This window comes from Hippocampus comes, unplaced genomic scaffold, assembly GCF_001891065.2.
Source record: "Hippocampus comes isolate QL1 unplaced genomic scaffold, H_comes_QL1_v1.1 scaffold126, whole genome shotgun sequence".
NCBI lineage: Eukaryota > Metazoa > Chordata > Actinopteri > Syngnathiformes > Syngnathidae > Hippocampus > Hippocampus comes.
In genome coordinates, this window is record NW_017805409.1 from 376,180 (window position 1) to 395,110 (window position 18,931).

Below are 18,931 nucleotides of genomic sequence, written 5' to 3' on the forward strand. Positions count from 1 at the left end.
AGCCACTTGTAGTGCACAGGATTTTCCTTCCAACTTAATAAAATACTGACTTTTTTTTTTCTGTTCATTGGCCTTACAAAGGTATAGAAATATCTCCCAGCTGTACAGCATTTAAGGGTTAACATACGAGTGGCAAAATTAGTAACACTGACAAAAAGAAATGAACCACGGTGTTTTAGTAATCAAACGTGATCTAAAACTTGTCGGCTCTAGCTTCCAAAGTCTGTATAATGCATTTCCTTCCTTTCGTAAAATTGCATTCTTCATTTTTTTTTTCTCTTTACAAATGGACTTGAGAAATCTTTTTCTTCCTGCGGAAAAGTCACGAGTATTTTCCTCTGTTTCAATTTTCAGGCACACCTGGATTTCGACACAGTAGTGAACTGAAGCGAGCGAGCGGCAGTCTTGACGGCTCCTCCCGTCTTTTAGTCGCCGTCTCCTTTTTCCCGCCTCTCGTCTTCTTCGCAAGCCGCGTCCGCGTCTCCCCCGCCCTCTCTCGTGACCTCCTCTTCCTCCCGCGCTTCTTCCCGCGGCGCTGCCGTCGCCCCGTCTCCCTTGGCGGCGCGTTCTTGTCTCGTGTCGGCGTCCTCCTGCGCCTCGGCCGCCTTCTCCTCCGCCTCGTCGCCGTCGTCCCCTCCTTCGTCCCCAATCTGCACCACCTGGATGTCGCCCATGTCCACCGCGCCTTCCTCCTCCTCCTCCTCAAACTCTTCGCTTTCCTCGTCTTCTCTGGTGCTGCTCCCTCGCTCGTCCGAGTCCATCTGGAAGGGAGCGAGGTGCGAGCCCCGCACCCGGCTCAGCGCGTCCTCCTCCGGGCTGTCCCGGCCTCCGCCTTGGCTCTGAGACTCCTTCTTGCAGTAGGAGTAGCGATGGTTCATGTGCTGGGAGTACGAGCCCGAGTGGGAGAAGCGTTTGCCGCACTTGTCGCACTGGTAGGGTTTCTCCCCCGAGTGGAGGCGCATGTGCTCGATTAAGTGGTGTTTGTGTTTGAACGCCTTGGTGCAAATGCTGCACTCGTGTGGTCGTTTCCCTGTTGAGAGACCCAAAAAAAACAGATTGGGATCAACCAACACTTTGACAGTTCGACAGCACTCCCACTCTATACTTGGGTGCGGATACTTTTTCACCAATTTCAACCAGGCCCGGGCGATCTGTTTATGCCATCAGAAGTCGAGTTAGACATTCAAACGGGGCGTTATCGAGATCAAAATAAGCCATCTGTGGAGCGGTTTCTGCTTGGAGGAAGCAAAAATGCGCGTGTTGCTCAATACGACACTGTCATTGGTGTCTGAGCACTCGAAACTTTGTAAAGGCAGCTGTTCCAGCGCTCACATTTGATTGAGCTGCTTTAATTAGTGGTGTCCCCCCCTGCTGTGAGTGTAATTTATTTTGGAGGGGGAAAAAAAAAAAAAACAACAAATGGGAGGAAAACTGCATCGTGCTTTGCTTTCATAATATGAAAATGAAGTAATGAAACAAAACAATTCAGCTTCAAAGCCTTTGAGGAAACTTAATCCAGGACACGGAAGGGATCGTTTCACCTAAACTGAACTCATTCGGAGCCGAAAACAGCAGTTGCTCGCCAGGTAGAAGGGAAATAAAAGAGGGGGGGAAATGGTAAATAGCCTCAGAGAGGGGTTGACCTGCACTTGGCTCAAAGCAATCCAAATCACTACCAGAGATCGCCTGTTACGGCATTTGATGCTTCATCCGAGAAGCTGGCAGCACGCAGGTTGGGGAGTTGGCGGAAAGATGTTCTCGGACCTCTTCTGTGCGCGTTGAGTAATAACCTGCTGTAAAATCCCCCCCCACACCCCCTTCACTTGCACTCTGACTCAATGTTCCGAGCCCCAGAAGCTGACGGATCGCCAGACGCGATCTGCTTTCTCTTGGCCTCGAAATAAAACAATTGGCATTTGGTACCTGTGTGCTCGTATTTGTGTCTGAGCAGCGAGCTGCTCTTCTGGAAGATCTTGTCGCACAGGTCGCAGGCGTACATGCCGCTGTCCGTCTTCTTCATCTTCTTCCGGAGGGGGCCCGAATCAGAGTCGTTGTGTTCCTCCACGGCGGACATGCCCTCCGAGCTTGTGTCCTGCTTCTCTTCCTGGTCGGGGGCAGGAGACGTGATGGAGTCAAGGTGGAAATAAACAATGAATGAGTCAGAAAACACAACACGGGCGTCTGTTTACAGCGAAGGAAGTCGCTGAGTCAAACTAAAATATGTCTTGACGACTAATCTGCAGTCCGGTGACATTGCAATGCAGGAAAGAGAAGAATTTGAGGTTACATAGAACTGGTTTTGCATCGTAGCATGAGAAAGGTTAGCACAGTTTGAAGCTATTTCATCCATTTTTGGCAATTAAGACTTAAATACTGCGCTAGCCTAAATTAGTGATCAGACTTGGCCATCCATGTTTCGGTTGAGAGAGGCCACTGGATGATGTTCCGACTCCAAGTCTAAATTTTGGTGATGTCACTGCCGTAAAAGGAGCATATAGTGGTTTCATTTACAAGAGAGTAATGCAGGGTAGTAGGTGATACAAGATATGTGTCAAATTGTTACCTGTCATGGTACGGTATCAATGCACCGATATCGGATCGTGAAAAGACGGTATCAATGCACCGATATCGGATCGTGAAAAATTAGCTTTCTGATCCAAGTCTGGACTCAATAGAAAATGTTTAGTTTGATTTGGTGTACTGATGAACACACATTCAGGAAGCGTTGGTGAAGAATGGTATAAGCAGCTCCACAACAATTCCCATCCAAGGTGTAGTTCTAGCCTTTCCTAATCAATCTTAAGCCCCGGGCGTGATCAGCATTTCTCGAAAATTGATAAACCATTTCATTTAACTTTGGCGCGTCAAGGAAGAAATTACTTTGCCGTTCATTTACGAGCCTGTAAAATCCACCCAGTGGTGCTGGGAAAGACAATGAGTCGTGATTAAGAAACCAATACACACGCATTTCTTCCAGGGCAGCCCTACGCCAATCCACTTAACCCAAACGTGTAATACAACAACCATAAGTCAACGTGAGAGGCAGAGGTGCTGCGTTTAAAAAGATTCCAGCAAATCAATAAAGGGACTCAACAGTAAAGTGCGTCCTCGTGTCCTTTGGGTGACGGACCAGAAGATCGCTCACACACACCCACAGATATCGAGCAACATCCATCACTGCTGCCCCATTACGGTGCTTGCGCAATTGAATGGCGATGACCGAGGTCTGTTATTGTTATTTATTTATTTTTTACAAAGAGAGGTCTTCGGTGACTTCTAGATTTGATCGATTGATGACATTTTATTTGGGGTTTTGCATCGTAGCATGAGAAAGGTTAGCACAGTTTGAAGCTATTTCATCCATTTTTGGCAATTAAGACTTAAATACTGCGCTAGCCTAAATTAGTGATCAGACTTGGCCATCCATGTTTCGGTTGAGAGAGGCCACTGGATGATGTTCCGACTCCAAGTCTAAATTTTGGTGATGTCACTGCCGTAAAAGGAGCATATAGTGGTTTCATTTACAAGAGAGTAATGCAGGGTAGTAGGTGATACAAGATATGTGTCAAATTGTTACCTGTCATGGTACGGTATCAATGCACCGATATCGGATCGTGAAAAGACGGTATCAATGCACCGATATCGGATCGTGAAAAATTAGCTTTCTGATCCAAGTCTGGACTCAATAGAAAATGTTTAGTTTGATTTGGTGTACTGATGAACACACATTCAGGAAGCGTTGGTGAAGAATGGTATAAGCAGCTCCACAACAATTCCCATCCAAGGTGTAGTTCTAGCCTTTCCTAATCAATCTTAAGCCCCGGGCGTGATCAGCATTTCTCGAAAATTGATAAACCATTTCATTTAACTTTGGCGCGTCAAGGAAGAAATTACTTTGCCGTTCATTTACGAGCCTGTAAAATCCACCCAGTGGTGCTGGGAAAGACAATGAGTCGTGATTAAGAAACCAATACACACGCATTTCTTCCAGGGCAGCCCTACGCCAATCCACTTAACCCAAACGTGTAATACAACAACCATAAGTCAACGTGAGAGGCAGAGGTGCTGCGTTTAAAAAGATTCCAGCAAATCAATAAAGGGACTCAACAGTAAAGTGCGTCCTCGTGTCCTTTGGGTGACGGACCAGAAGATCGCTCACACACACCCACAGATATCGAGCAACATCCATCACTGCTGCCCCATTACGGTGCTTGCGCAATTGAATGGCGATGACCGAGGTCTGTTATTGTTATTTATTTATTTTTTACAAAGAGAGGTCTTCGGTGACTTCTAGATTTGATCGATTGATGACATTTTATTTGGCGGCAGGCGACGTCTCATGTTCCTACGGCTTTGGACTGGGAAGGTGGTCTGCAATGAAAACCAAAACACCCGGACTAAAAGTTCTGATTGTGCCGTGCAGATTCAAAAACAGGAAGTAATTCATCCCTTCGCTATCAAACAACGGTGTTTCACCACTCTGCGGAGGCTGATCACCGCAGGAAGAAGAGAATCACCTCGAATCATCAAACTAAAACCCTTGACTCGATCCAGGAAATAATGCGTCACTGTTTTCGAAAGTTCATGACTATGCAACCAACGCCTACAACCGCTGCCATTTTAAAAGCGTGAAAATCCTGCGTGCCGGGCATCAAAAATGACCATTCCGAACCAGACCGACTTTTTGACAACCTTCGCTCGGTGTACCAACTAATCACGATATAGTCTGATTGAACCCTATGTGTGTCGGCAGAGAATTACTTCCCCGTGTTCCAAGTGAAAGGGACAAACCTTAATCCCGTTGAGGTGGATGGTTTCCTGCGTTTCGGTTCCAGCAGGGCTGTTAGCCGTAGTGGTATAGGTGTACGCCAGCTGAGGGATCAGGATAGTCTGTTTGTTGTTGGTGGTAAGCGCCCTTAGACATTGCATGCGGCTCTGGTCGCCGATGGCCACCAGCGTGGGGAGTTGAGTGGTCACAATATTGAGGGGTTTGGCACTTGGCGGGCTGGCGTACAGTGCGATGGGGCTGGAGCCCACACGCGAGAGTGGCGACGCCTCTTTCTTTGTGCAAGTTAAGTTCAAAGGTTCAACCGGATTGGTGCAGACGGAGGAAGGCGAGGGGTGATTGCGGGCTTTGACGACCGCGGCCTCGGTTTCCTCTTTGTCGGGCTTTGGCAGGGACAGGTCGAGCGGTGCGTCGGTGCTGTGAGGGGGCCAGTCTTGGAGGAGACCGTCGCCCCGAAGGTTGAGTGGTAGAGGAGAGGCCGGGGAGCTGTGGCTGCCGTTGACCTCCGCCGGGGTTGCTTCTGTTGGACTGTCCTGAGTCGCAGAAGGACTCCTGGAGGCCTTCCCTTGGATCAGCGAGACCACGCTGTTGGTATCGCAAGCATCCTCCTCCTCCGAAGGGGGTGTCGGCGCACCGAGTGATATTTGGCCCTCCTGCATTTTGTCAAACCACTTTTTGACCACATGAATTGGTAAGCTGACCGAGTCGGAGATCTTGGCCAGCTCTTCCTTGGTGGGCTCCGCGTTTAAGGCAAAGTAGGCCTTGAGCAGGGACAAGAGGTTCTTGGGCTGGTTGGAAAGTCCTCCCTCTGACAACAGGGCAGCAACGGCGGACTCCCCGTTGAGTCGGAGACTTTCTTTCTTGCAGTGTTTGAGGCCGTGCAGTCCGTCCAGCCCGGCGGGACAATTATCACACAGGAGACACGTTTTAGTGGTTTTATCCTCTTCTTTTGGATCAGTGGCCCTCGTGCTCCTGATGGTCAGATCTTCGGGGAGTTTCTGACACTTGAAAGACTCTGCGGTTGGCGGAGCCGCCGAGAAGGGCTCGTGCTCTTTCTTAAGGTTTTGCGCCGTGAGCTGGCCCTGGGTGGGGTCCAAATTGTAGTTGATGATGATTTTTGCGTTTCCGTCCTGGCCCACGATAGGCAAAGTGATGGCTGAGATGAGCTGCTGCTGGGAGGGGTGGAGCGTTCCAGTGGTTAACCCCAAGCTGGCCTGACCCTGGCCTTTGGCGTTGCTCTCCAGGACTTGGCGAATAACGTTCCCGTCCACGGCCACTTTGAGGGCGTTCTGCAGGTCCGCTATATTGATGCTGATGGGCGACACCAGTCCCACGTTGGGCAGGACGACAGCTTGCACCGTGCCCTGCAGAGGGGCCGCGGCCCCTCCGCTGTAAACGCCGCCGTTCACGCTAGCCAGAGCTGGGGAGGTCATCACCGTGGGTTTGTATTCATAGTCCATAGGCTCGCTTTTGATCTGGTTGAGGGGCAGCTGCTCCTGGAGGGGCTTGCTGTGCTCCAGCTTCTCTCGAATCTGCGTGCGCAGGACAGAGGGCGACGTGGGAAGGATTGGAGTCTGAGCCTGGGTCTGGGCTTTGCTGTTGCCCACTCGCTGTCTGCCGTTGACCGCGATGAGGCTGATGCACTTCTTGCTGCTGATGTGCGAGCTGTAGGAGCCTGAATGGGAGAACCGCTTCTTGCAGTTGGAGCACTCGTAGGGTTTTTCTCCTGCGCGGAAGAGAGCGAGCAGTGAGATGCGTATCCGTTAGTTAATGAGGCTAAATGAGCAGACTTGGCTACAGAAGATGGGGGGCGGGGGGGAAAAAAATCTCTCATGCATTTCACTGGTGTTGGAACGCTGATGTAATGACACAATTGGGAAATGCCCTTCTTTAATTGCTCAGTCATATGCTTAAAGAAACAGTTATAGCACATTAACGAGGCGTGCACATCGGGCTGAAACATGAAGGATAATTATAGGGAACTGGCTAAAACACACACACACACACACAAACACGCGCCACTTCCATGGTGACGGAGGGATTGGCCACTCACCACTGTGAATGCGTAGGTGCTCCTTGAGATGGTGCTTATATTTAAACGCTTTGCCACATTCAGTGCACTTGAATTTGCGATTGCCTCCCGACTGTGTGATGTGTCTCTGTTGAAGCAGGCGGGGGGATGACAACATTACCTTTGAACTGCTACTAATTCATGACACAATGTCATCAATCAATCTGGGGACAAAAGTTCATGTTTGAGCGTCATGTTTTGGAAACGAGACGTGGCGCCGCGTTTCCATGTACGGTTGTGTCATTTAGAATCGCTTTGTTGCAGGACATGACGATTACATTTCTCACGTGAGCTTGACTGCAAAGCGCCGTCCCGCCACGACATACCCGTCTCGTCATCCGAAGCTCTCAGGGCAATGTTTGGTCGCGCTCTTAAGAGCTGCTAGCAAAGAGTGCTAAAAGCTGATTCTGACTCGCGACAGACTGTGTGTCCATGCCCCTGGTATGATACAGTGTGACTATTGTATGTCATTTGAGTTCAAACCAGCGCCATTAATCGACTGATATATTCTAGAGGCTATTCCAAGTTTTTTTTTTTATTTTTTTTTTAACCAATAGTCAATCAGATGTTACCTGATCCCTTCCCGGCTTGTGGGCCGTCATGTGTCTCTCCAGTTGTGCGCGATGTGCAAAAGTGTAGCTGCACTCGGGGCAGCTGAAGCATTCTTCGGTCTTCTCGTGCCGATACTTGATGTGCTCCTTGAGGGAGCTGTAACGTTTGTAGCCCCTTGAACAGTAGGGACAGGTGAGCAGCTGAGAGAAGGAATCGGGAGTTCCTGAATGGAATTAAAAGGAAAAAAATGTCAGAAGAAGGCTATAAAGATGTCATAGCCGATGGGAACAGGGTGAGGGCAGCTTTACAAGCACATCACAACACTTTTTTTTTTTTTTTTTACTTTCACACCAACCAGTGAGTTCCTCCCCAACAGGTAAACACCACACAGGTAACCAAATGGCTCCGAGTTGATGACTGAGACAACAACAAAAACAAAATAACACGGGGATGCCATTTGGCTTTTGGTCTCATAAAGTACACCAATCAGAATCCTCGGCTATTGACAGAGGTGGCCAAAGTACTCTCTCTCTCTCTCTCTCTCTCTCTCTCTCTCTCTCTCTCTCTCTCTCTCTCTCAGCAACTAAGTACAAATACAACTGTAGAATGACTGATTTTGGAAAAGACCAAACTGAATCTCGCAATAGTCCAGCTCCCACACAGGTGAAACATTACTTTGTTAACAGGTGATGTATTAAGTTTCCCTGCGGCACAGGTGAGGGCCCTGGGATGGAAACACACACACCTTATCGCACAGGTAGCCATGAGTCAGAGCTCACACAGATGTGGCAGATTTGTTCAGGTGTTGCTATTTCTCTGCACCCCTCCTCCCCCCCTGCCGTTGTAGCAGGTGAAAGCCACATGCCTAGAGGCCACAAAAGGCACTTGTGTGTGCTGCTTTTACAAATGGCGGCACGGCGTGGGTAATTATGTTGCAAAGTGTTGCTAATGAAGGGGAGAGTTAGCGCCGGAGGTGAGATGGAACCAGGTAGAGAACGAAGAGTGTGAGATTCACTGCAGACAGCCTTTTGTGTCCATTTTTGGTTGAAAACATTTTGTCTCGAGGGAAATGAAAGGATGTTTCCCAATGAAAGGACACAATCAATGAGGGGTGAAAACTTGGGTTGGTGAGAAACGTCACTTTGATTGGATCCGCGTCGATCAAACACTTCTGTACCGTTTTCATCGTGAATGCTTGCGTCGGGGGTGCCGTGGCGTTGCAGCTCCTCCTCCGGGGCTTCTGGGTAAATGACGGCTGTGTCACCTTGTTGAAGCATCTCCTCCACCAAGGCGTCCGTGCTCACGTCATCCTCGCCGTCTGACACGCAGTCTTCTTTCACTAGCAAGTGACCGAGCGCACTCCGGTTAGAGACGTGCATGAGGTGCGTCGGTGAAACACAGTCAATGTCATCGATTTATTAAAGGTGAACCCTGTGTGTGGATCCGCGCAGATTCAAACACAATTAAGGCTTTCACTCGGAAAAGATTGAAGGAACTACATTGGCCTTTAGGGCCGAATACAAAGTAGGACCATCATGCTCTTTGAAAGAACCGAGTGGCAAACCAATCTTCATACGTCCTTGCTGAGTATAGGACACGTAATTACAGATGAATCGTGACCTCCGGTATACGAATGTATAGACATCAAATGAGAATAGAAATGCACACACTCTTCTTTTGAGAGGCCTGTCTTTGGTATTTCGGAAAATAAGAGCCTGCACTTTGTTTCGTTTGATATGCTGGAGGTCAACATGTTAATAAATGAAAACACATTTAAGAGAAAAATCAGAATCTCAGCTTAGTATTATCAGTGATAAAACAGAAAGTTTGAAGAATTTTATTCTCAGAACATGCAGCGGGCCACAAAAAAAAAAAAAAAAAAACCTTCCAATGGGCCAGACCATGTCACAAAAGTGGAAACGCGGGTTAATTTTCTACCTTGTCATCTTGTGAGCGAGCATTTAAATAATCTGCCTGTCAAGAGAAGCCGCTGGCACCGATAGTTGCACAAAGAAAAATTACCGTCGTAAATAAATACTTATCAGGCCAATTAAGTGAGGCTGCATAATTTAACTGCGGCACACTCGTATGCGGAGCATGCGCCGTGGGAATCTCTGTATTAAGATGTAGCGGGCTTCTGTCTTGCAACTGTAAAACAACAACAACAACAAAAAAAAAAGGCTATGGAATCATTTGCAGTGTTTTCTCCCTTACATCAGAGGACCGTGTTGACAGACAAGGCCAGCTGCGTGCTCTCCTCGGAGACGGTAACAGGTGTACCACCAGAAGCCTGTGAATATCCGTCATCTTCCAGGGCTTCCTCTGGTGTGCCGTAACAAAGACGCGAAACAATATGAGCGCCGTCATTTGTTGCTATGGTTATCAAGAGCATTGGACGGGGGGAGCCTTCTGCTCCCCGTAATAAACACTCTTTGCCACGATCCAGAGAAAAGAGATTGTCTATTGGCGAACAGAAGTACGGATATGCAACAGCTGAGAATTGCAGAATTCATTTCCCACAGTGGAGCGTCAGGAGCACAAGGTGCTGCTCACTCCACATACCACACCGCTTTTCTCCCATGACCTAAATTATGTAATAGTGGGTGACAATTAATGATATATAGTTCCCAAACAAAACTTTTTGTTTTGTTTTGTTTTAATTGGTTGTGGATAAACAGGGGAAACATGTGGGGAAGTGCTGATGTAGCTGTGCGCTGCTGAGCCGCACACCTCCGGGCTCCAAAATGTTGCGCTTGAGTGTGAAGTGCGGTCCCCCAGCTGGGGGGGCTGCAAAAAAGGTGTGACATCTTGTTTTGACTCCCTGTTTGTCGGGCTCATCTCTTTGTTCAAGCGCAGAGTGAGGCCAGGGGGTTGAAGCGGCTTTGTGCCATCAAGGCTACCTCCCCTGACATGAAACATCACACGGGCCGTTTATATGCTGACGCAGACGTAAATGCACCGCTGCATGGGGGGGGAATCAAAATCTGAGAATGTTGCACAAATGTTTTGTGCTGTAGAGTCAAATTAGAGATTAACAAAGACAACACTTTCCTGCTCTGTAATAAGATCATATGTGCCTCTTGTGGTTATGCGTCCAGACTGATTTTCAGCTCCTCACCATTCCATCTACGTGGTGTCGTATCAGCGATAAGGATGTGCAAGGAACAGTTCTGATCCTCCACTATCATTTGCAAGACTGCAAAAGTCAAAAATAGGAAAATGTTCCCAAACAAGAACGCACTCGCTTATCAGTGGCTTGCTTCTCGCTCACTATTGTTCTGTCCACACTAAACTACCTTTTCGGCTCGCATGACATTTTTCCTTTCCTTATGCTGATGGGTGGCTCACTTTTGACACCACATCATGACGTAATGCGCACAGGAATGTAGTTGTTTTTCCTGTGAGTCCCTGTTGCTCCAAAGTGAACTTGAAAATGACGACGCCGCTGTCATCAATGCATGTCTTGCAACCACGCAGTGAGGATTAACGCCGTGTTGCGCTCATGGCCAGAGGTGGTAGTACTCGCACTCTGTACTGTACTGAACTGACTCAAGTCCTGATATTAACTAACTAATATTTTTGATAACTTGGCATATAAATGATGTGACCAATTCAGGGCTCGTTTGTTACTCTTTGTATTATCCATGTCTTCAATTTGTTATCAGTTTTCCTCTCGAGGCCTCGTCAAGGGAGGTTGGCTACAGTCCCGCCCTCCTTTATCTTCAACGTGATTGGATATAGTTTTCTTTCTAATGTCCTGAGACAACTCCTTCGCTTCTCCTGGTCTATGTTTAGTGTGGTACACACCATGCCACCAAACATCGTTTTTGTCCAAGCCTGTTTCATTTTTTTTTTTTTTTAATTCTGTTGAACCACACTTCAATTTTCATGAATACTTCTGTCAGATTCAAGTTATTTCCATGACCACTGTGGGTTTTTCGTACCAACAACCAGATGTTTTTTTTTAAAAGCCATTAGACTCTATGTCTTCACACACTCCGAGTGCAAAAGTGCCTCATGATATCAAAGTCCTCCGACTCCACCCTGTTCATTCTGTGAGATGTAATCAGCTCTACAAGTCATCAAAAAGTAAAAAGAGAGTCCTCCCAGGCCAATACGCTCGACACTTTCCTCCCCTGAATTACTCAGCCTGATCTTGGCCTACACTTTAGTACATCCACACTGGGCCGCTCCACCAAAGCATAATCACTTAGGAGGGAATGAGTAATGACAGCGAGCGAGGCGCCCATGATACCATATAATCAAGAGGAATGAATCAGAATATGAGAAGCAGCAAGGGAGAAGAAGGGTGTAAAGAGAGAAGGAGGAGGAGGGCAATCGAGGTAAAAAAAAAAAAAGAAACAACGGCTTCGGCCTGCGACAATCCCGCGAGGAGGGGTGTCGTGCCTTTAATTTGAAGCAAACTTGGGCTTCGCTGAGAAGAAGATTAGTGGGTGGCGCTCACGTTTCAATGCAGGAATCTCGGTTCTCAAGAGTGAAACCATCGTCATGATGAGACAAAAAAGAAAGGTTGTTTATTTAAAGGATTGCCGCTTGCGTCGAGTTTCATCAGACGCGGCGAAAGATGTCGCCCGATCGCGTTGAAGTCGAGGCAACAAAGAGTGAAAACGTTCCGTGTGCGCAAATGTGGGCGAGCGCGCACACAAGGGAGGCAAAATGCACGTTTGCACAAGCCGAACTGTGGCGCAGAGCCAGCCCCGCTGAGCTGTGTCACTGTAACTCCCGCTTTTCAAAATGTTTAATGTTCACAGTTCCAGGCCAAACCAATGACATGATTCCTCCTCCAACTTTTACGCAAGGAGATACAGCTGGAGAGCTGCTCGGGAGAATGACATCACAGCATTGGGATTAGGCCGTAACACTGCACGGAGCTGTAATTGACTTGATATCGGAATGTGAGCGTTTAAGGAGAAACACAAGCAAATGGCCATCGGTTCAATTTCAAACCTTAACTCTTACAGCTAAACACAATCTCAGGCCACACTTGATTTCCCGAGTAATCGATGGAGGAATCAATCAGATAATTGACTGCAAAACGATTTGTTTGTGACAGCCCGAAATGATATTCTTGCTGATGAGTATGATGTTGTATACCCTTCTCCAAGCTTGAAACACCAACAATGTTGTTGGCGGGGGGGGGACATATGTCCTTCCTCTGGATCTCGCTTGTTCTGACGTCATGTCAAGCAAGTCGAGGTAAAAAAAAGTTCACGGCGGCACTACAATGCCCACCATTGTAATAAACCTCTCCAGTGGTTCCATGCTTGCGAGGCTTTTTTTTTTGTGGGTGTGTAGTTGAAGGTCTCTCTCCTCTGTTGGCATTGTCTTTGTTTAATATTGCACTTCCTGTCATGGTTGCAAACCAACTGCTTGGAGTACCTGTTTCCTTGCACTGTGACACATATACACGCATGGACAAAGTAATTATTTTCTGTCACAAAAAAAATAAATTGGGGCAAGCAAAAGCAGTGTAATGTAGACAGGCAGCATCGTGTTGAGTATCCAAACAAAAACAAAATTAACAAACTACAGGCCTATTAATTCCAAAGAGAATATAATACAGTATAGTGAAAGATAATCCAGTAATATATAAAACCCATTTCCAAGGTAAACTTGATGCAGATGTAAGAAAAGCTTACTAGAACAGCTGAACTTTATAAACTGGTGGCAGGCATGTACTGTCTTGCCATTTGAATGTGCGTGAGTTGACTTTTTATATCCAGTGTAAATTAAGGGGCAAAAAAGAAAAAAAAATTACAAATGTTGAAATGCAAATGTATTGCGCTCATAGGTTAAATACAACTGAACTGCACCGCAGTGATTCTTGTGCGTGCCACAAGAGGGAGCGTTGAGAATCCCTGAATAAAGGTGAAAATGACACGCAGTAAATAAATGTTTCCTTCAGTGGAGTGAAGTAGTGCAGAGCATGTTGCAGACTGCATGTGATCATGCGGCCCACAAGCATCCAGCTGGTCTCACCTCGGTCCCAGTGCTCCCTGGGGTGCTCGTCGTCTGGTAGGGTGCTGTCACAGTCCGCCCCATCCGCCAGGCTGCCTTCCTCCTCCACGATGTGCAACTTGTCCTCATCGTCTGAGTCTGTGCCAGCCTCCACCACATTATTGTAGTTGGTCACTAAACAGGCGGAAGGCAGAAGGCAGGAAGTCTGATTAGATTGCAGGCTTTCTCTGACATTTTTTTTTTTTTTTAAGCGATGAGCGCAGGCTAAACCCAATCAGCACTTTTTGTAAGTTTCAAAAGGACGTGAGCACAGAGTTTGATGGGCCAAAAGAAGAGTACATAATAATACATGCAACATATTAAAACTAGGATCTCAAGGTATGGAGAGCTTTGTGTCATTGTTTGAATTTTTCTATCAAGAAATATGACTAATAACAAATATGAATGTAAAGAAAGTAAATAGTTTTTGTCAAATTGTTTGTTTCAGTTCAGTGGGCATTCGGCTGCACCTTCTGGCGTGCACACCTTAGCCACCTAGGGGGCAGTGTAATGTAGACGTACAAATCTATTGTACATGGAGTTACATTAGTCATTCTTTACAGAGGATAAAGAATATGTCCTACTTTTAAATCACAGCAAATTTGAGGTTGACGAGCATCTGAGAGTTGTTTAAAAATAGTGTGAATTCGGTAAAAGTAGAAGAGAGCTAAACCCAATTTTAAAGCGTTCTAGTCGTAAACTGTAATTGAGTACAGAGCTTTGGAACAACAGGCTGTATGATATATAAACAGCTTGCACGCGCACGCACACACACACACTTAGAGCTTGTGTTTGTGTGCGCTTCAGTGTTTGTGTGTGAGCGTGAGTTCATTAGCTTGCAGGCTCAAGTGCAATGTGTGTTGTGTGGGTGTTGATGTGACCTGGTTGGTTAGACACAGACACTGCCCCCGCCCCCAAAAGAGAGTGAGTATTCGCTTGAGTATTTACCTGACCGGTAAGCATGTGTTCCCTTGTACACTTTTTATTTTGTCCATCATATTACAACTCTCTCGATACCACCTGTGTAAGCGCCTCGGTCCATCTCATTTCTGCGAGGAAGCTGCACATTCTCTCAACAGGCCGAATCAATTCTCGAGTGAGAGCGGCTCAGTCAGCGCAACGCTCAAACTACCCGGCAAGCTACTTTATCTGTCTCTGACACCCAACACACACACAAACACACACACCAGCTGCCTTGGCTTGGCCAATATGCACCACCTGAACATTCGGTTTCCCGTACTCGCCCACTTCTTTCTGGAGAGACTTCGAATGTTGGGAGGAGGTGTATCTGGGATCACCGCGATCCTCAGTCTCAATCAGTGAAGGTTTTGAATCATGTAGGTCATTGCGAGTGGTCGGGATGCAAAAGTGAATCACGCAGTGCTCGGTGAGGGGGAGGCAAGAAGGTGTTTAGCGGGTGCTGAGAAGAAAGGTGTGTGAGGAGGAGGAGGAGGAGGCGAGTGAAGAAGCGCTGCTATTTTCGTAGGGTCATCACGCTGTGCTGCGGTCACAAAATGGGAGTGAGGTTTATCTGGAGAGCTTTGTCATCCCTCAACGGCCTTTTATACGCCACACTATGATCTGCTTTGTGTTACCATGACGCAATCCCAAGAACCTTTACTCATTCAGCCAGTCAGCTGGGGGGATCCATCTTTGGCTCCACTGTGTGTGTGTTTTTTTTTTCCAGAGAAAGCCAAAAGATCAACAGAATCCATTTACGCCTAACTACCAGGGAGACTTTCCAACAAACTCAACAGAGCGCTGACTGAAAAATCTTAAGTTGGATCATCGTCCCCTTCGGAGATGAACGCCAACTTTATACAGTATGTCTGCTTTTTGTCTACATGGCTGTTATTTGTACGATGTGGTTGAGGTGACACAATTTTAACTTTTCCCCTCATGTGGCCTAGAGACCCACAATTAAGGGTCCCAAGCTGGTGTATTTCTCGTGTCGGGTCTTCAGCCAGGTTATTATTGTAAATGACGAGCCAAAGTCATCCAGCATAAAATCCTAAACAAATTCAGTCGATAAGAACTGAGCGCTGCTGAGAATAGTGAGAATCACTTCCTCAAAATCCCAACAGATGCCACAAGATAAAGGCAAAAGCACTCATTATCTGATCGTTGAAGTGAAGCTCCTCCCATCGCTACAAAATAGTTCCTTAACAACAACATACTACAAAATGGCACCAAAGTAATTATTTTACATTGGACTTGGATTTGGCTTGAGAACCAACAGGGAATTGAGTTTTTGTGAGTTCTCGCCAAAAAACAGCAACGAGGTGACTTTGCAATAGATGAATTTGGAAGTAGTAGCGAAACAGTGGTGTGCTTCTACTACTTTTCCATCTGCTTGCCCTCCGTCAGTGGATGCTCTTCCTCAGGTGCCCGTTGGCCTTCTCGGCCTTCTCACTTTGCCCAAATCCGACGGATAGCCCAAATGGCATTTTTTGAAAATGCTTTGTTCCTAAAGGCTGTTTAGAAACACACTACTCAGGAATACAATTACAAAGCAACACTCTCCACCAGCAGTGTCAAGAGATAATGATCAACTATAAGGCTGCGGAGAGAAAAATCAATACATGGATGGGAGACAGCAAAAGCAGAAGTGCTTTACAAAGTGGAATGAAGAAAAACGCAGGTGGGTCAGGGGGAAAAAAAAATAACGGTTCGGTGGGTAGTGTAGGTGTCTCGACGTGGTTGCAGGGGGTTATGGACAGCGATAATCTTCCTGTGCCAAATGGTTGGCGGTCTTACAACAAAAGTGTGTGTTCTGACAGCCAAAGTAACACCTAGCATCCACAAAGGCTGTAAGACCCTTCTGGCCAAACGGCTGAGCGTTTGGACAGCTGCCGTTATTAGCGCTAGCATGCTAACACGCAACAGGAGGACCACTCCTACGCATGCGAGAGGCAATTCGCTGGTAGGTGGAAGAGGTGACGCATAGCCTGCTTCCTGGTAGGTTGCTCTGTTTGGGAAACAGTCTTACAAAAGTCGGGGAATTTTCAAAGTTGGGAATGTTCCATGGGAATTCAGATATACTACTGTTAAAATTAGTTTAAAAAAAAAAAAACAGCGCGATCCATTTTGCATGGATGTATATGAGGAAACTGCGTCAATGTTACAGGCGTGCTTAAACGTAATCTCATTGCATTAAATAACCCTCAATTCTTATCAAGTTCCTTCAATTCCAATAGAGTAATTCCTATGGAACACTTTCCAGTATGTAACATTTCCAAGCTTCCCCACCCTAAATTCCAATTGACATTTAACAGAAATGTTCTATCCCTTTGCAGGCGCCGTTGAAACACCTGAGAAAAGAATATTGTGAAAGCGCAGTCCGTGACCTGTGGCCGTAGATCACACATTACTCCTTCACTGCAACATTCTATTGATTTCGCTAATGTGCTACAATCAATGCAAGCTAAATAACCTCAACCAAACATGACCTGACTACAGATAACCTAATTGCAGGATAAGGCATGCTAGTTTCCATTTTTTTTTTTTTTTTTTTGTGGTGTTGCTTATGACGTCTTTAGACACCAAAATACTGAGTCTAACATCATGGGTGAGTTGGAGCCTATCCCATCTGACTTTGGGACGCGAGGCTGGTCACTGGCCAATTGCAGCGCACAAACTTGTGAACACAAACAAGCATTCCAACTTACATTCACACCTGAGGATCATTTTAAAAGTCTTCAATAAACCTCAAATGCATTACTTTGGAATGTGGGAGGAAGTCGGGAGTACCAGGGGGAAACCACACAAACCCACGAGACAGGATGCTAAGCCAACACATTAAGACTGGGGCCAAAACTCGAACTCCAGATCTCAGCAATGTGAGGCAGATGTGTTCACCACTTGTCCATGGTGCCACGTGGAACTGCTCACATGCTGATATCAAAGCACACGTGTACAATTAATTGCATTCAGACCAAGTCTCATATTAGACCATGCAAACCACATCATTTTGATTCCGCAAAGGTCTGATTGATGAATAGCATACGTTTTGAATAGACCAGAGGCAACGAAAGAACGCTAACCTGAGGGAGAAAGAGAGAGAGAGAGAGCTTTTGAACATCAACATCTGAAGAACACTTTTTTTTTTTAACCTCATGTATTTCTCGAAGCAGCTCGTCAAGGAATTGCATGTCTTGTGACCACTGTGACCCATTTTGGCTCCCAGTAACTCGAAATCATGGGTTTTCTTTGCTGCTGATTCAAAAGGACACGAGAATCAACTATTAGTTTTTTAAGTACAGGATCCCTCACTGGGGTAGACAACTTATCAAAGTAGCTCACGATGGGCTAGCACGCAGGTCGCGGTGCAACTACTACCACAGGCATTCTGAAAGAGTACAGACCTTGCCGTCACAGAGTCTGCCCTTGTAGCTCGGCAATGCTATTTTCTCAGGGAAGCCAACCACTACAAAAAAACCCAGCATGAACCAAAGTAAAACAAAGCAGTGCCATTCAAAACCTCAAGTATGCCGTCTCAAGGTGAGGCGCCTCAAGTCAGCGCCGAGGTAAATGCCACTGATTTTGTTAAAACAACAGCCTTCCTTCCAGATTCAGGAAGGTCAACACAGGTGTCGATAAAGCCAAAGAATCGGGGGACCTTTTGAGTGCACCTTCAGTTTGCCGGCCGATTTGCGCTTTGCGCTTGTTAAATCTTTCTGATACAAGATTGTGACGTGACACTTTTATTTACAGATCCCTAGAAACATGCATGCTACTGCTGGAAGATGCACTTGGTCTCCCATTGGTGTGTTTTGGCATCTTATTCAAATGCCTTGGCGACTTTGCCCGCAGACGAGTCAGCAACCTGTTAAGCTGCTCTTGTTTTAATGGGTTAAGACGAGTCCTCTTGTCTTTATAATGATACAGGTCAAGGTTTTAGCCCAGTTGTTAATTGGCCTCTGTGTGTCGTTCATCTGTTGTCTGATGACTACTTTGAATGACAAAACGGATGTTAATGACAACTATTGTTCTGTTAATCTACATGATGACACGGGGAAGTTGGTGTTTGTTAGGAAAAGCCAAAACATGAAGACTTTTTCTTTGCCATGCCCTTTCTGTGCTTTGCATATTAAGACTTTTTTTTCCCAAGTGTTCTTTGATATGCTCTTGATTTATTTTGCGTATTAAGCCCTACTAGTCATTAGTATTGATAGGAGAGGATACGGTAGTTAAATGGCACCCATGTATTGGTCACATGGTAAAGTTGGTGGTTTTCGCTCCAGATAATAAGCACAGTGAGGAACCTCCCACCCCACCCCACCCAAAAAAATGGGATTGCACTGCACATCCTTCATTCAATATGTGACACTCATGGATACTCTAAATACGATCCGCTTGGGTTAGCCCCAGCCGCAGCAATAATAATGGTAACACTTAAATGACCGTTTAAAAGCAGAGGTCATCGCAAGTTGGCCAAAGCAAACACCTAAACCCGAAGCTACCGCCGCCTACTTATAACTCAGCCACCCTTGGTGGAGAGTCCC

General features: G+C 46.5%; 1 protein-coding gene across 1 annotated transcript in view; it reads right to left on the minus strand.

The window, feature by feature from the left end:
• Positions 1–266: 266 nt before the first annotated feature.
• zeb1b (zinc finger E-box binding homeobox 1b) overlaps positions 267–18,931 on the minus strand; it is a 45,993-nt gene continuing 27,328 nt past the window's right edge. Inside the window, exons 2-8 of the mRNA XM_019873787.1 lie at positions 13,410–13,562; positions 8,587–8,748; positions 7,430–7,632; positions 6,840–6,945; positions 4,792–6,512; positions 1,924–2,104; positions 267–1,030 (exon numbers count right to left, since the gene is read on the minus strand). Coding sequence (XP_019729346.1) covers positions 426–1,030; positions 1,924–2,104; positions 4,792–6,512; positions 6,840–6,945; positions 7,430–7,632; positions 8,587–8,748; positions 13,410–13,562 — 3,131 coding nt within the window. The 3' untranslated portion in view covers positions 267–425. The remainder of the gene's footprint in view (positions 1,031–1,923; positions 2,105–4,791; positions 6,513–6,839; positions 6,946–7,429; positions 7,633–8,586; positions 8,749–13,409; positions 13,563–18,931) is intronic.